The following is a 12,985-nucleotide window of genomic DNA, read 5'->3' on the forward strand; positions in this document are numbered from 1 at the left end:
GTACTCTGTTAATGTTCTAGTCGGATCACTTTGATCTTTCGTCAGAAGTACACTCCCAAATTGTTCCTTGCACACAGTGGCTCCTTTTTCAGAGAAGTGAAAAAGAATTGGTTCCTGAAACGTGCATACTGCTTGCAGATCTTGGGGGAAGCCCTCCATCTGACCGTAAAACGACAAATGCTTGTGGTTTGTTTTAGAGCTCACAGGCCGAAATATTACAGGGCTTCACTTTCCTCTTACCTTCACACTTGCTGATATTCAAAGCCAGTACATTCACAAGATTGAAAATGCCTAAGAAGTGGAGGTAGGTCTCACCTTTTAAGAAACGGCTAGCACACAAAAATTTCTTAGAGAAGGTAAATCAGAATTCCAACAGGACTTCATTTAATAAAGGGCAAGTTTAACATGCAGAACCTCGGTTACATGGTAAAGTGAATGCCTTGTTGTCGTGGTTTAACCCCAGCCAGCAACTAAGCACCACGCAGCCGCTCACTCACTCCCCACCAATACCCAGTGGGATGGGGGAGAAAATCAGGAAAAGAAGTAAAACTCATGGGCTGAGATAAGAACGGTTTAATAGAACAGAAGAAACTAATAATGATAATGATAACACTAATAAAATGACAGCAGTAATAATAAAAGGATTGGAATATACAAATAACGCACAGTGCGATTGCTCACCACCCGCCGATCAACACACCGTTAATCCCCGAGCGGCGATCCCCCACCCCCCCCAGTTTATATACTAGATGTGATGTCACACGGTATGGAATACCCCATTGTCCACTTTGGGTCAGGTGCCCGGGCTGTGTCCCATCCCAATTTCTTGTGCCCCTCCAGCCTTCTTGCTGGCTGGGCAGGAGAAGCTGAAAAATCCTGGACTTTAGTCTAAACATTACTTAGCAACAACTGAAAACATCAGTGTTATCAACATTCTCATACTGAACTCAAAACATAGCACTGCACCAGCTACTAGGAAGACAATCAACTCTATCCCAGCTGAAACCAGGACACTTGTTCATTTAAAAAGTTCGCAACAGTTTTTTGGGTTGTTGTTTTGGGGGGTGGGGTGGGGGGTGGGGTTGTTGGGGTTTTTTTTAGAATTCTACCTGTAACTCCATACAGGCTTTTTTTTTTTTTTTTGCTCACAGTCAGGTATTTGAAATTCAGCCACCACTTCATTAACAAACACGACTGTCGTGGTTTAAGCCCAGCCGGTAACAAAGGACCACAAAGCTGCTCGCTCACTCCTCCCCCCTGGCCCCAGTGGGATGGAGAGGAGAAAATAGAAAGAAACTGTCATGGGTCGAGACAAGGACAGGGAGGGATCACTCACTGCTTATGGTCGTGGGCAAAAGAGGCGCTACCGTCATCGCTGATGGGCTCAGCCTTGGCCAGCAGCAGGTCTGACTTGGAGCCAGGAAAGCTTCTAGCATCTTCTCACAGGAGCCACCCCTGCAGCCCCCTCCCCTGCTACCAAAACCCCACCACGCAAACCCAAAACAGTTACTAACATCAGCCACATGGATTTTTTTTGGTCCCTCTCCACCTTCTTTCCACGTCTCAAAAACTTGTCTTAAAAGAAAAAATAAAGCCTTTTTTGAGTTTGAATAGACAGCAATCACCACAAACACGCTGTTGTTGCTTGTTAGCCAATTTTGAATTATGCCTTATTAGTTTAATGACTTAGTCTTTTAAAACTGACTGAGCAGTAAGTACAGTTCTTCCATATTCCAGGATATCACAAGCACAGTTTGCATTCTGCCAGCCTGAACGGATCTTGATCTTAGCATCTGTATTGTGTCTCTCCAGTCACCCGAACAAGCAAAGCTGTAGACTGTTTTACATGATGCCAAGTTCCTGATAAGACATGTTTCTTATTTATTGTTGTTCAGATCGTGGAAGATTTAGTCCCCCATCCCCAAGATCACCCATCCAAGATCAGCGTCAGAGCCCCAAACTCTTCTGGGAGACAGCCATTTTTCTCAAGACAGAATACAGGCATTCCCAGTTCCAGTTAGACCGTATATTCATTTTAGTAGTGTGCAGTTCCACCCAGCTCTTAAGACTGCATGGTTTTGACCCTAGCCACAAGAGCAACTTGTGCCATTGACAGGAGACTGCTTAGCAAGTTACAGGAGTTATTTTGCCCTTGAAGTTCATTGACTGCAATGTGTTTCCTTTGGAGGTCGTAAGTGCTGACTCTATCAATTTGTCTGTTCATGAAGAACTGATGTGCTTTGGCAGGTGAAGCAAAGTAGAGCTACTCTGCATATTTAAAAACATGAGGAACTGCTCTAGCATATTGTATATCAGTCTCTCTAACACTGCCCACATCCACAAATTATTTAACCGTTTATACACGCACACTTTGCATTGTGTGTCAAGTAAATATTAACTGTACTTCATAAATGAACCCCGAGAAATTGAGTAATTTGCTCAAGATACAGTTTTACAAGTGGATTGTGCTTCAAGAACCTAGGGAGACCAAGTCCCAAGCAGTCTGCTCTAACCAAACACCACCTTCCAAACTCAGCTACAGCAGAAGTTCCACATAGCCCAAACCTGGGCCTTACCACACAGCACAGCTAAGCAATGGAAGGAGGGAAGGACACGTAGAAGAAGAGCAAGTCCAGCAGCATAAGATCATCCTACCCATGAAAGTTTCCTGTATCATTGATTTCATATTCCACTGAATGTAAGAACCAAATCAAGAAGAAAGACGAAGTGGACCACAAAGTACAGGAGAGGCACTCTCACTACAGAATAGCAATATGAACTGGGACACTAGACTGCAGCCAAAGAAAGGTGGCAGAGTTGGTGCAGAGCACTTGCAATATATAGAGGCAAGGGAAAGACAACAATTCCTAGCTGCAGGTTTGGCCTACAGAAGCACACAATCCTAGCACGTAGGTATAGGTGTAACAAGCATACATGCCAGCTTCTTTCTTTTATAAGTACAGAGTCAAAGGCATGATGAGGAAATTCATGGCTGGAACTGTGCACCAACAGGTACAATTTCAGATGAGGTCATAAGGGGGGAGAGGGGGAAGGAAAGGATACTGAGATGCAAGGAGGAGGGAGGTAAGACAGATCAGTCTTCACTTGCTTCTTTCCATGCCGAAGTTATCAGCATGCAGCTTCAGAACAAGAGAACAAGGATACAGGCAAAGAAAGAAAGGGAGTTGGAATTTGGCAAGAAAGGAATTCATGATCTGAGAAATAACGGCTATTTTTAGCTGCAGAATTTTAGCTAAGCTTATAGAAAGACCAGCAGAAATATTTAATAGCCCTTGACATAACTTATTCTTGCATCAGGAGAACAGCAGTAGAATATCAATCCCAAGACTGTATTTGCAGCCTCCAAACTCAAAAACTCAAGCTGAAGTTGTACCTTCTGTAGCCACGTGTGCGCAATGACCATGTTCCCTGTGAAGCAGCCACTAGCTAGCAGGTTCAATATAGTACTGCACAACAGGTTACCTGTGAAGAGCATCCTGGACAAGCAACAGTACTACAAGTTGCCAGCTCTTGCCCTGCCTTACAGAAGCAGGGAAAAAAGTGCAACTTGCCAAATACGTGGATTTTTACAATCATATCAATGTGTGTGTCTGTATCATGTTTCACATTTTTCTAAACCTAAAACTCCTCCATTTGAAGAATCTTAATGACTTTACTGTAACAACAGAGAAAGGAAAAATAGGAATACTTGAGAAAAATTCGTCCTATCAAGAAAAATCTACTTACCTTGCATCCAACCCCTACCAGCAAGACAGAACCTAAAATTAGGGTAGCACTAATAGCATAAAAGAAAAATGGGAAGAAAGAGAGTTAGTGTCCAAAAACACCTGATTAAACAGGTAAAAGGGAAGTGAGTACAGTGAGGGAAGAAAGAGATCTCACCCAAAGTCATACCACTAATCAGTAATACAACCTGGAGTAGATCCTGCAGCACTAAGATCCTGAACAGCTTTGCCCAGCAGAGTACAACTCTTCAGTTGACACAGATACAGCTGGAATTGCGTTCTGTCTGGAGCTATAAGCATCATCTGTCTCATTAACAAGTGAAGTGTTAAATTCGTGCAAAATATATAAGCAAGAGAAAGGACTCCAAGGAATGAAGGAATCTGAACAAAAAGTGATATTTAGTAGCCAGAATTCACATCTTAATGTTTAATGGGACTGCAACCTACTTGCTGCAGTAACATTGTTGCATTTTATCAAAAACAGGAGATAAATCCCCACAGGAAAATGTTACTTAAAATCAAACTTCATCTGACAAACCCAGCAGTTTCAAAACAGACCGACATAGGCTACCTCATCTGACGTAGTTGGTTTCCACCTAAAATCTTCAATAAAAGAACCCCGAACCAGTAATCTCTCCCATCACGTTCCCCAGGAGCTGTCTGGAATAATAATCTGTCTAAGCAAATGAAAGGTAACATCCTGACACCAGAGACTCATAACAAGGTGTGGCACTTGGGGATTTTCGTTTAATTTAAAAGAAAAAAAAAACAACAACAACAACAACAGATCAGGACCCCTACTAAAGAAAAAAAAAAAAAACCAATACAAAACACAGCACAAAAAAAATGAAAAATTGTATTTTTGGCCATATTGAAACAAACTATTTCATAACACAACAGCACGCTTCAACCGTATTTAACTTCCACGCTTCCCAACCTTTAATAAATTAAGCCTCACAGGCTGCCTGAGAGATACTAAATGCATTTTAACACTGACCCCCCCTGGCTAAGAGGACACGGTATCAGGACCTCCCCAGATCTGCTCCGAGTTCATCAGCACCTAATCCTAAACAATCCCACACCACGGGTTAAAAGCTCATTCATGCAGTACAGAGATCATTTTAGCCAAGTTTCACAGCCACGTCACTTCCACTCGTTATCTCAGCTCTCTGTTCACTGTGACATGTCACAGACTGACATCGCAACTTACACAACAAGCGGCTTTGCTTGATACGTTTTAATTGTGCCCGAGTTCACAGCTGTCCAGGCCATGGCAGGAAGAAGGCTTAAGGATCACAGAGGAGAAAGTTCTCACCAGACACTCTCCTGCAAATTGCTTCCATTTTGATTTTGTTCATCAGGGCCCTTTTGATTATCCACCCACATGATTCCGCAGTCCTTCAACACATTTCTCGCACTAACTGGAACTACCTATTATTTCTCTCAAACTTTCGAAGAGGACTTATTTCTATAAGCTGCAGCTAAATTAGGTATCTGATTCCACAAGCTCCTTGGCAATCAAGATGTGGATATCTGTGCAAGCAGATGAGAACAAGAATGAGTAGAGACCAATGGCTCCATTTAAAAATCTCCTCACCGCCTCAACTTTTCCCATGCGCAAATTAAAACTCAAACACACACCAAAACCAATTAGCATTACACCATCTTTTCCCTTAAAAGGGCTTTTCTGTCCTGATAGCCAACACTGCAAGCAACATAAGGTTGGCTTAAGCTGCCTTTTAATCTGACAGTTTTACTAGCACAAGAGGCGGCATGAAAAAACCCACTCAAACACATGATCAAGTTACTGCAGTTTAACAAGTTTCTACATGTCAAATAAGCAAGTATCTGGATACACAGTCCACAGCAAATGCAAACCTCCCCTCATCATATGAATTAGAAGTTTCATTATCAGAGATACTAATTTAGCTAAAAGCTTTCTGCAGGGGTGTTTGCCAAGGGGTTTTTTGTTTGTTTTTCTTAAGCTGTTTGTTTAATTTTATTTTTTTTTTTTTTTTTACACACGAGCTCCCCCTCAAAAATTCTTCAGCAGTCAGTAAATTTATGATAAACTTATTATACTAATGGCTGACTATACCATTACCTCCAGCCGTGATCTACTTACATTTCAGGCAAAGGGCAGTCTGTCATTCAGTGTTTCACTTTAGAGATACCTTAAAATATATCATTAAAACTGGTTTCACTTGACATATTCCATTCTGCATCTTAGCATATCCTGTTATGAGATCTTGCCAGAGCAGAAGAGTTTCGCTTTAATACCTGAAAAGACAAAAACACCCAAACCCAAGAACAGCTATTGAGACATAAGATCTTTCTCCCTCCTCATCTTTAAAACCTATCTGCTGATAATGAAACTGTTTACAGGTTCAAACCCTGAAAATTGCTGTTTAAATACTTATCACAGAGTGCCTTCTACCAAGGGTAGGACATCCACAGCTTCAGTCTGCAGCAGGTAGGACAACTGAACAGTGACAGCCTACAAGGCTTCCTACCAATTCATAAAACTCATCATTAGCTTCCACAACGGAAAAGACACTGAAATGGAGAGCGAGCACTGCTATCATCGCAGCAGCTCTCCCACTGCAGATTTTTCAGGCCTGCTCCATTACTGCATTTCTGCTTACACAGACAGAGAGATCAACAACAGGACAGGATGTATCACAGAAACTATTCTGGTAAGATTTACCAGTTTGGAAAAAGAACATAAAAAAAAAAAAAAAAACCAAAACAAAAAAAAACCCCAAACCAAAACAAAGTCTGTCTCCAGGTGATAAATTAATTTTGTATTAGGCCTTCCTATGCTACTGGCCTGAAACAGAGAGGTGCTTGAACCTCAGCTCATTTCATCACTGCTACCTAACAAACCATCATCTCCCTGTTACAGCCTACCAGACTTACAGCAAAGGGAGCCATTTTATTTCTCTGCTGGTAGATCATCAGCATACAAATAGAAGTAGGATGCAGGTTACTGTTGCCACAATAAACGTATCATAGTATCACCCAGAAATTTTTTCATCCAAAAGAAGTATGGAGCTTGCTAGTCTCCCAGCGTATCAGGCACTGCAGAGTGACTGTAAGCTTGTAACATTTTATTTCACATTTGTACAAAAGGTGTAATTTTACTACCTATTTTATAGTTAACAATCTCCACTTCCTATCACAACCCACGACTGCAACATTGCAGTCACGCTTTCACCCTCACAGCCCTTGGCTACTGCAGGCTACTGGTGTGGCAAAGTTATCCCAAGTGGGATGGGACGGCTGGAAGGTCCTGGGCCCTGCAACTCCCCACACCTAAGGAACAACAGGAACCTACGGATGTCTAGCCAAGGATACATCCCTTTCCCTGATGCTATTCAAAATCCCTGAAGTCTACATGAAACCCACAAAATCATCAGCAGCTTACTTCAGTCCCTGCATCAAAAATGTACTTGCAAGAGTAAAGTCTGACAACAGTCTCAAACATCAATCGTCCAATAACCAGAAACTGATCTGAGAGAACCCATCTGTGGGCGCTGGCTCCTGCGAGAAATCCCGAACATTCTACCCAGCATGGATGTGGAGCTGTGCACTAAGATTAGTACTTCGTGTCTGCTCTCATCATGACTGCTGGCAGACTTACGTCTTCAGCAAATATCCAATGCTTGTTGTGAATCACCAATTTCTTATTGACTTGCTAAAGCTACTACAAGAACCCTTGTCCTTCTCTAACACACTGACGTGCTACACAAGCCCGCAGCTGGTTTATGTACTGAGAGAGACAAACGCTGGCTATGGAGCACTAGACCCAGTTTAAGAGGTTTTTAAGAGGATTGCATTAAAAATACAAAATAGATCTTCTGTATACACAAGACAGACACGAGTCTCCAAACAGAGATTGGTTTTCTTGCTCTCTTTACTTATACACCAGCAGAGCAGAACGGTATTCAGCAGTGCTCTTCCCATGCAGTACTTAGAAGTTTTCAGGAAAAAAAATTCTACTAAAAGCAATACCTCTGAACGTCAGTACAAATGAAGACCCGCGTAAGGAAAATACTAGGTATTTCCTTAGTAGCATGTGGAAGTTTTAAGCTAACAGATATTACACAAAGCAGATTTATGTGGTAACATTACTCTTCAAGCAGCACCTACCCCTGCTTGATTTTGGGGATGTTCTGGCTTTTTTTCAAGCTTACGAGATGTAGTCGCAAATTGTGATGAAAGCATGTGTCTGGCCCTGCATGTTTATGCTGTCTATGGAATAGAGTCCCGATTCCAGCAGTATTAGACCTAAAGACTGGAGGAAACAAGACACAAAAGCCTCCCCTTAATACAGAGCAAGTTGAGTGTATTTTAAGAGGTATAATATCTATATTACATATTTGGCTCACGCATCAGAAAGGTCCTTACGCTGAACTGTGACATCTTGGGGACCATACTCAGGAATTCCAGCTGTGCACTACATTCTGACTTTCCAGCCAGCTGAAGACTGACATTTTTAAGACCTACTTCACAGCTAAAACAGGAAGGTTTGTAGTTGTCAGGAAAAAAAGTAATCTTCCTTTTCCGCTCACTTTGTAATCACACTTTTTAAAAGGAGTTAATTTAGCTAAACATTTGTGACTCCTGCCATCATTTCTCTTCTTAATGGACAACATACAGGCTGAAGAAAAAATTACATAAATCTATGTTCAAAACATATTCAGTAGATTTAGGTTTCTTTAAATAAAAAAAAAAAATTGTCACGAAGACACAGCAGAGTGGTAGTCAGGATTAGAGAGAGTTCGTTTTTCTTTTAGGGACTGTTTACATTTTATTGGTTTATTCAGCCATAACGTACTTGCAATTCTCTGAAGCAATCCTTTCCTAAACTTACTGTAACTGTGTGTAGCTCAGCTTGTATTACTTAAGTAATACAAACCATGGAAGAAGATAAACACAGATGTCTGTTATCTAACAAACAAACCTTCTTCTACGTTAACTTAACCTGATAACGTTGTTACAGTCTAAGCTGGTAAGCAGAATCCTTGCAGGACCTAACCTACATCCAGGAACTCCTGGGCTGACACTGAGCCAAAGTCAGGCGCTGGGAACTGGGTCAGACCATGGCAAATGCAGGGCAGCAGGAGGGGATCAGAGCTGAGCACGACCTGCTTATACTGGCAAAAGCACAGAGACATGAAAGAGACTGGGTGTGCATGTGTGTGCACACACCTGAGAGCTTGATGAGACTTGAAACGAGGCGGGGACTGGAAAAGGAAAGCAAGGGAATCAGGGAGCTCCTGTGCAGGAAACAGAGGTTAAAGCTTCAGATCAATAGTCTCTTTCTGATCAATTACCAGTTGCAGTTACAAACTGACATTAAACCAGCCCAGTATAAGTTCACGCTATATATCATAACAAGATAAAAACTTTCCCATGCAGACAAGGTCTTTTAGGATCAAAAGCACTATTTGATCCAACTGTAATATTAAGAATAAAGATGCAAATGAAAGATCAAACTTTGCCTTGCAAATCTGCACTGACACAATCCAAGTCAACAGTTACTTCTGCACGCTAACAGAACAACTGTTTAGACAGAGGCACTACACAGTGTTTATTTTCTGTTAACTGAAATTGATCCCCAGGGTTTCAAGGTTTCCCATCTGTACCTAAAAAGGACTCAATAGGAAAAGAAGTGTTTTCAGGAGTTATCAGAACCAAAATTCAAAACAGAGTGAAGGCCAGGCAGAGACAAACTAATTTTCCCTGTGGGAAGCTTGCAGGGGTGCCAAAATACACAGAGGAAGCAACATTTAAAAAACAAATCCCCAAAGACCCCAAACTTTATTCTTCAAAAGAAAAACAGAACACATTTAAAAAAAAAAAAAAGTTTCCGAAAGCTCTTTGAATCTGCCCCAAAGTAAGCCAGAGCCTCTGGTTAAATAACTGCAGGGTAACTGTTGCGCAAGAATGGCAGTTTGCAGTCGAAAAGCTGAAGTACTAACTTCCACATGAGAAACAGGTCTTCTTGGTTGCTGCCCCCAGGCCAAGGTGGAGCAGGAACATGGCCTGTGGGTGGCTGGGAAACCTTCACATGTAAAGATCAGTATCTTGTAGCATGGAACCCTCTGTGTTAATCCAAGGGCGATATTACAAGCAAATATATTCAACACATGGAAACGTATACCTTGCTATGAATAACGAGGTGACATTTTGGCAACGTTACTGCAGTAAAATAAAAATTAATAAGGAAGAAGGCAACACGATCCAGACAAACAAACATGAGCTTTGCCCGAAGCTTTCCAAAAAAGGAACTTCTGAAATAGTTTTGCAAAGACACCCAAACCTATACAAGACTTAAGAGCGTCACAGCTGAAGTTTGCGGTTATGTAATTTCAAAACAGCGCAAGTCCTACTACGCTTCTCCTCCTTCCTACCCAAACTCGAAACAAACTTTTGTCACAGCAGCTGTGAAAACTGTCAGTTCTTCATAACAAATACTATTTGGAAAAAAAAAAAAAAAAAGAGATCGAACTCGATAATCGGAGTTTTACCCACTGCGTGTCATCACTTCATCGCCAGGGCGCAATTCGGAAACACACACAGCAGCACGCAGCCAGGCCACTTACACTGCCTGGAAAAGCGCCCGCTAAGATCATGTTGCAGAAATACTTCGCACCTGCAGCAAAGCTGCACAAAACATCATCAGCTCCCCGACTTTGACAGACACATGCCGACCGCGGGGCGGGGGGGGAAGAGAGCTCCCGCACAGACGAGCGCGAACAAAAAGGAGGCGATCCCCGCTCCACGCCCCAAGCGGAGCTTCTTCACTTGGGCGCACGGACCCGGAGCCCGCCGCGGCCCCGCCAGCCCGGCCCGGCCCGGCCCGGGGAGGCCTCGGGAGGGAGAGGGGGCCCGGCCCGGGCCGTACCAGCGGGGCCGCGGCCCCTTCGGCCCGGCGGCGGCTTCGACGCCCGGCTCTCCCTCCCCGGCGGCCGCCCCGGCCCCGCTGACCCCCCCGGGCGCCTCGCCTCGCCTCGCCTCACGCCGGCCCCCCGCACGGCGGGACCACCCCGCGCACGCCGCCAGCGGCGGGAGGGAGGGAGGGAGGGGACGGGGACGCGCGTACGCCCCCGCCGCGGGCACGGCATCCCGGCCCGGCCCACCCAGCGGTCCGCGGGGCAGGCGGAGGAGAGGAGCCGAGGGGAGCGGAGGCCGGCGGCGGCGTCCCCGGCCCGGCCCGCGAGGAGCGGCCGAGGGGAGGCGGGGAGGCCCCGGCGCCCTGCTCCGCCGAGCGGAGCACGCCCCCTCGCTCCACGGGCAGCGCCCGCCCGCCCTCACTCCCTCCCTCACTCACCCGCCGAGCCCAGCAGCAGCCACAGCAGCCACATGGCCGCTCCGCCAAACTTGGGCTCCGCTCCGCCGCTCCGGCCCTCGACCGAGCCTGCGGCCGGGGGCAGCGGCGCGGAGGGCGGGCTGGGGGCGGCGCCGGCTCCGGGGGCGGGGCCCGCCGCCGCCCCGCCCCGCCCCCCCGCCGGCCCGCCGTGCCCCCCCGCCGCCGCCCGGCTCCGCTTCGGCCCGGCCGGCGGCCCCGGCGCCTTGTCGCTGGCGACCGCCGGCCGAGCTGCCGGCCGCGGCGGGCCGAACCGCTGGGAGCCGCCGCCTCTTCCTCAAACGGGCTGCCGGCCAGACGCCCGCAGCCGGGCTCGGGCGGCAGCAGGAGGGAGCCCTTCGGCGAGGCCGGGAGGAGCGGGGGTCCGAGCTTCGCCCCTGCGGGCGGGCTGCGCCCTCGGGAGGGGCCTGGGCGAGGCGAGGAAGGGGTACGTTGCTCTCAGAAGGGCTCCCTCGCCGTCTGCCGAGGCACGGTCCTCCCCGCTTCGTTCCCCGACTGGAAGAGGCGAGACATCCGCGTTACGGCCGGTCCACGGGAGCTAGCCTGTGGGATTTAATACCCTTGTAGAGCCCTGAAACCCAGCACCTAGGAAACGTGAACCGCCTTCTCGGTCGAGGGGCCCAATCCTCATCCCACTTGGCTTCAGTGCGGGGAGGAGCGGGCCTTGTTCGAAGGAGCGTTGTTTTTCAGTATGCGATGACCGGGGCTGAAGAAACCCACGTTAGCGCGTGAGCCGTTCTGCTTTTATGGGGAAATCGCTGCCTGTTCGTTAAGTGGTACCTTTTCGTTGTAAAGTATTCCCCTGCGTGTGTGTCAAGTACGTAAGTAGATCTACATGTGTACAGAATAAAGTTTAACTCTCTAAAAAGCTTGCAGCACTTATTTAATAGCTGAAGAGGAAGGCTTAGCGCAGAGGGTATTTTAGCTAAGAATTGAAGCCAGTTTGTAACACTAAAAAGCTGCCAAATGATTTCTAAAACTGTGCTCAGCTAATCTGCGCAAAAATACTGTCTCAAGCAGAATTCTTACACTTCATGTTCAATATAGTCAGGAGAGCTTGAGGAGATTTATTGATAAGGATTTAATATCATTTGGAAGGATGAAACTAATTTTTTACTTAAAATAAGGCTTTTATTTGAGTATCCAGATTTAGCTTCTGTTAGTCCTTTAACGGTATTTTAACCCCTGATAGCTAATTCCCATGTGGACGTCAGCTTGGAAACTAGTTTCCAGAAGGGGGGTTGAGATGGAGGAGTGGTTTCTGACCCCTGAGGGATGTGGCTGTGGGAATTTCCTCTGCCTGCCAGGACACCAGTCCCCAGCCGCTGCCCTTCCTGCCTGGGCTCCCAGTGTGTCGACCCCGTGTGACCCATCTCACCAGTCAGCGGGCTCCAGCCAACTCGCCCGACTCCAGGCAGCAATAGGGATTAAGAGGCAAGGCAAGGTGGATGGGTGCCTTCTCGGCAGTTACCAAAAAGCAAGATCTAGTTCGCTAAAAGATGAAGTGGGAAGCTCAGTTTCTTAGTCAGCACAGGATAAAGGGTCCAGCGCGATTCCTCGTTACCTGGTGGGTGTTGGGTTACGTGGTTAAAAGTGTAATCCCTGTAAACACAAAGCTGCAGGGAGAACAAAGGCGGAGAAACATCAGTAACCTCATCAGGGAAAACGGAGCACGCAACACTGGCTGCTCCCAAGCACATCAGGGAGGACTGATTACACCTTGTTACCTGGTGTGAAGACTGCCAAGATAAGTCAACCAAGAAACTGTCTCCCAGACAGATGCCTTGCAAACTAAAGGTGGTTATTGCCTAAGGTATAGGACACATTAAGGGATGTAATGGGAGCAGCATTTTGGGAATGCGCA

The 12,985-nt window shown here is 46.0% G+C and overlaps 1 protein-coding gene across 3 annotated transcripts in view; it reads right to left on the reverse strand.

Moving 5' to 3' along the window:
* The window catches only part of LDLRAD3 (low density lipoprotein receptor class A domain containing 3), a 124,891-nt gene extending 113,696 nt beyond the window's left edge, over nucleotides 1–11,195 (reverse strand). For 2 of the 3 annotated variants that reach the window (XM_030041197.2, XM_030041188.2), the window contains exon 1: nucleotides 11,086–11,195. In XM_030041197.2, the coding sequence (XP_029897057.1) occupies nucleotides 11,086–11,119 (34 nt within the window). In that variant the 5' untranslated portion in view covers nucleotides 11,120–11,195. Of the gene's footprint in view, nucleotides 1–10,357; nucleotides 10,379–11,085 lie in introns of those variants that run through there. The other variant, XM_030041219.2, reaches the window with a different exon arrangement.
* Nucleotides 11,196–12,985: the final 1,790 nt, after the last annotated feature.

This window comes from Aquila chrysaetos, chromosome 2, assembly GCF_900496995.4.
Source record: "Aquila chrysaetos chrysaetos chromosome 2, bAquChr1.4, whole genome shotgun sequence".
In the NCBI taxonomy this organism is placed as follows: domain Eukaryota; kingdom Metazoa; phylum Chordata; class Aves; order Accipitriformes; family Accipitridae; genus Aquila; species Aquila chrysaetos.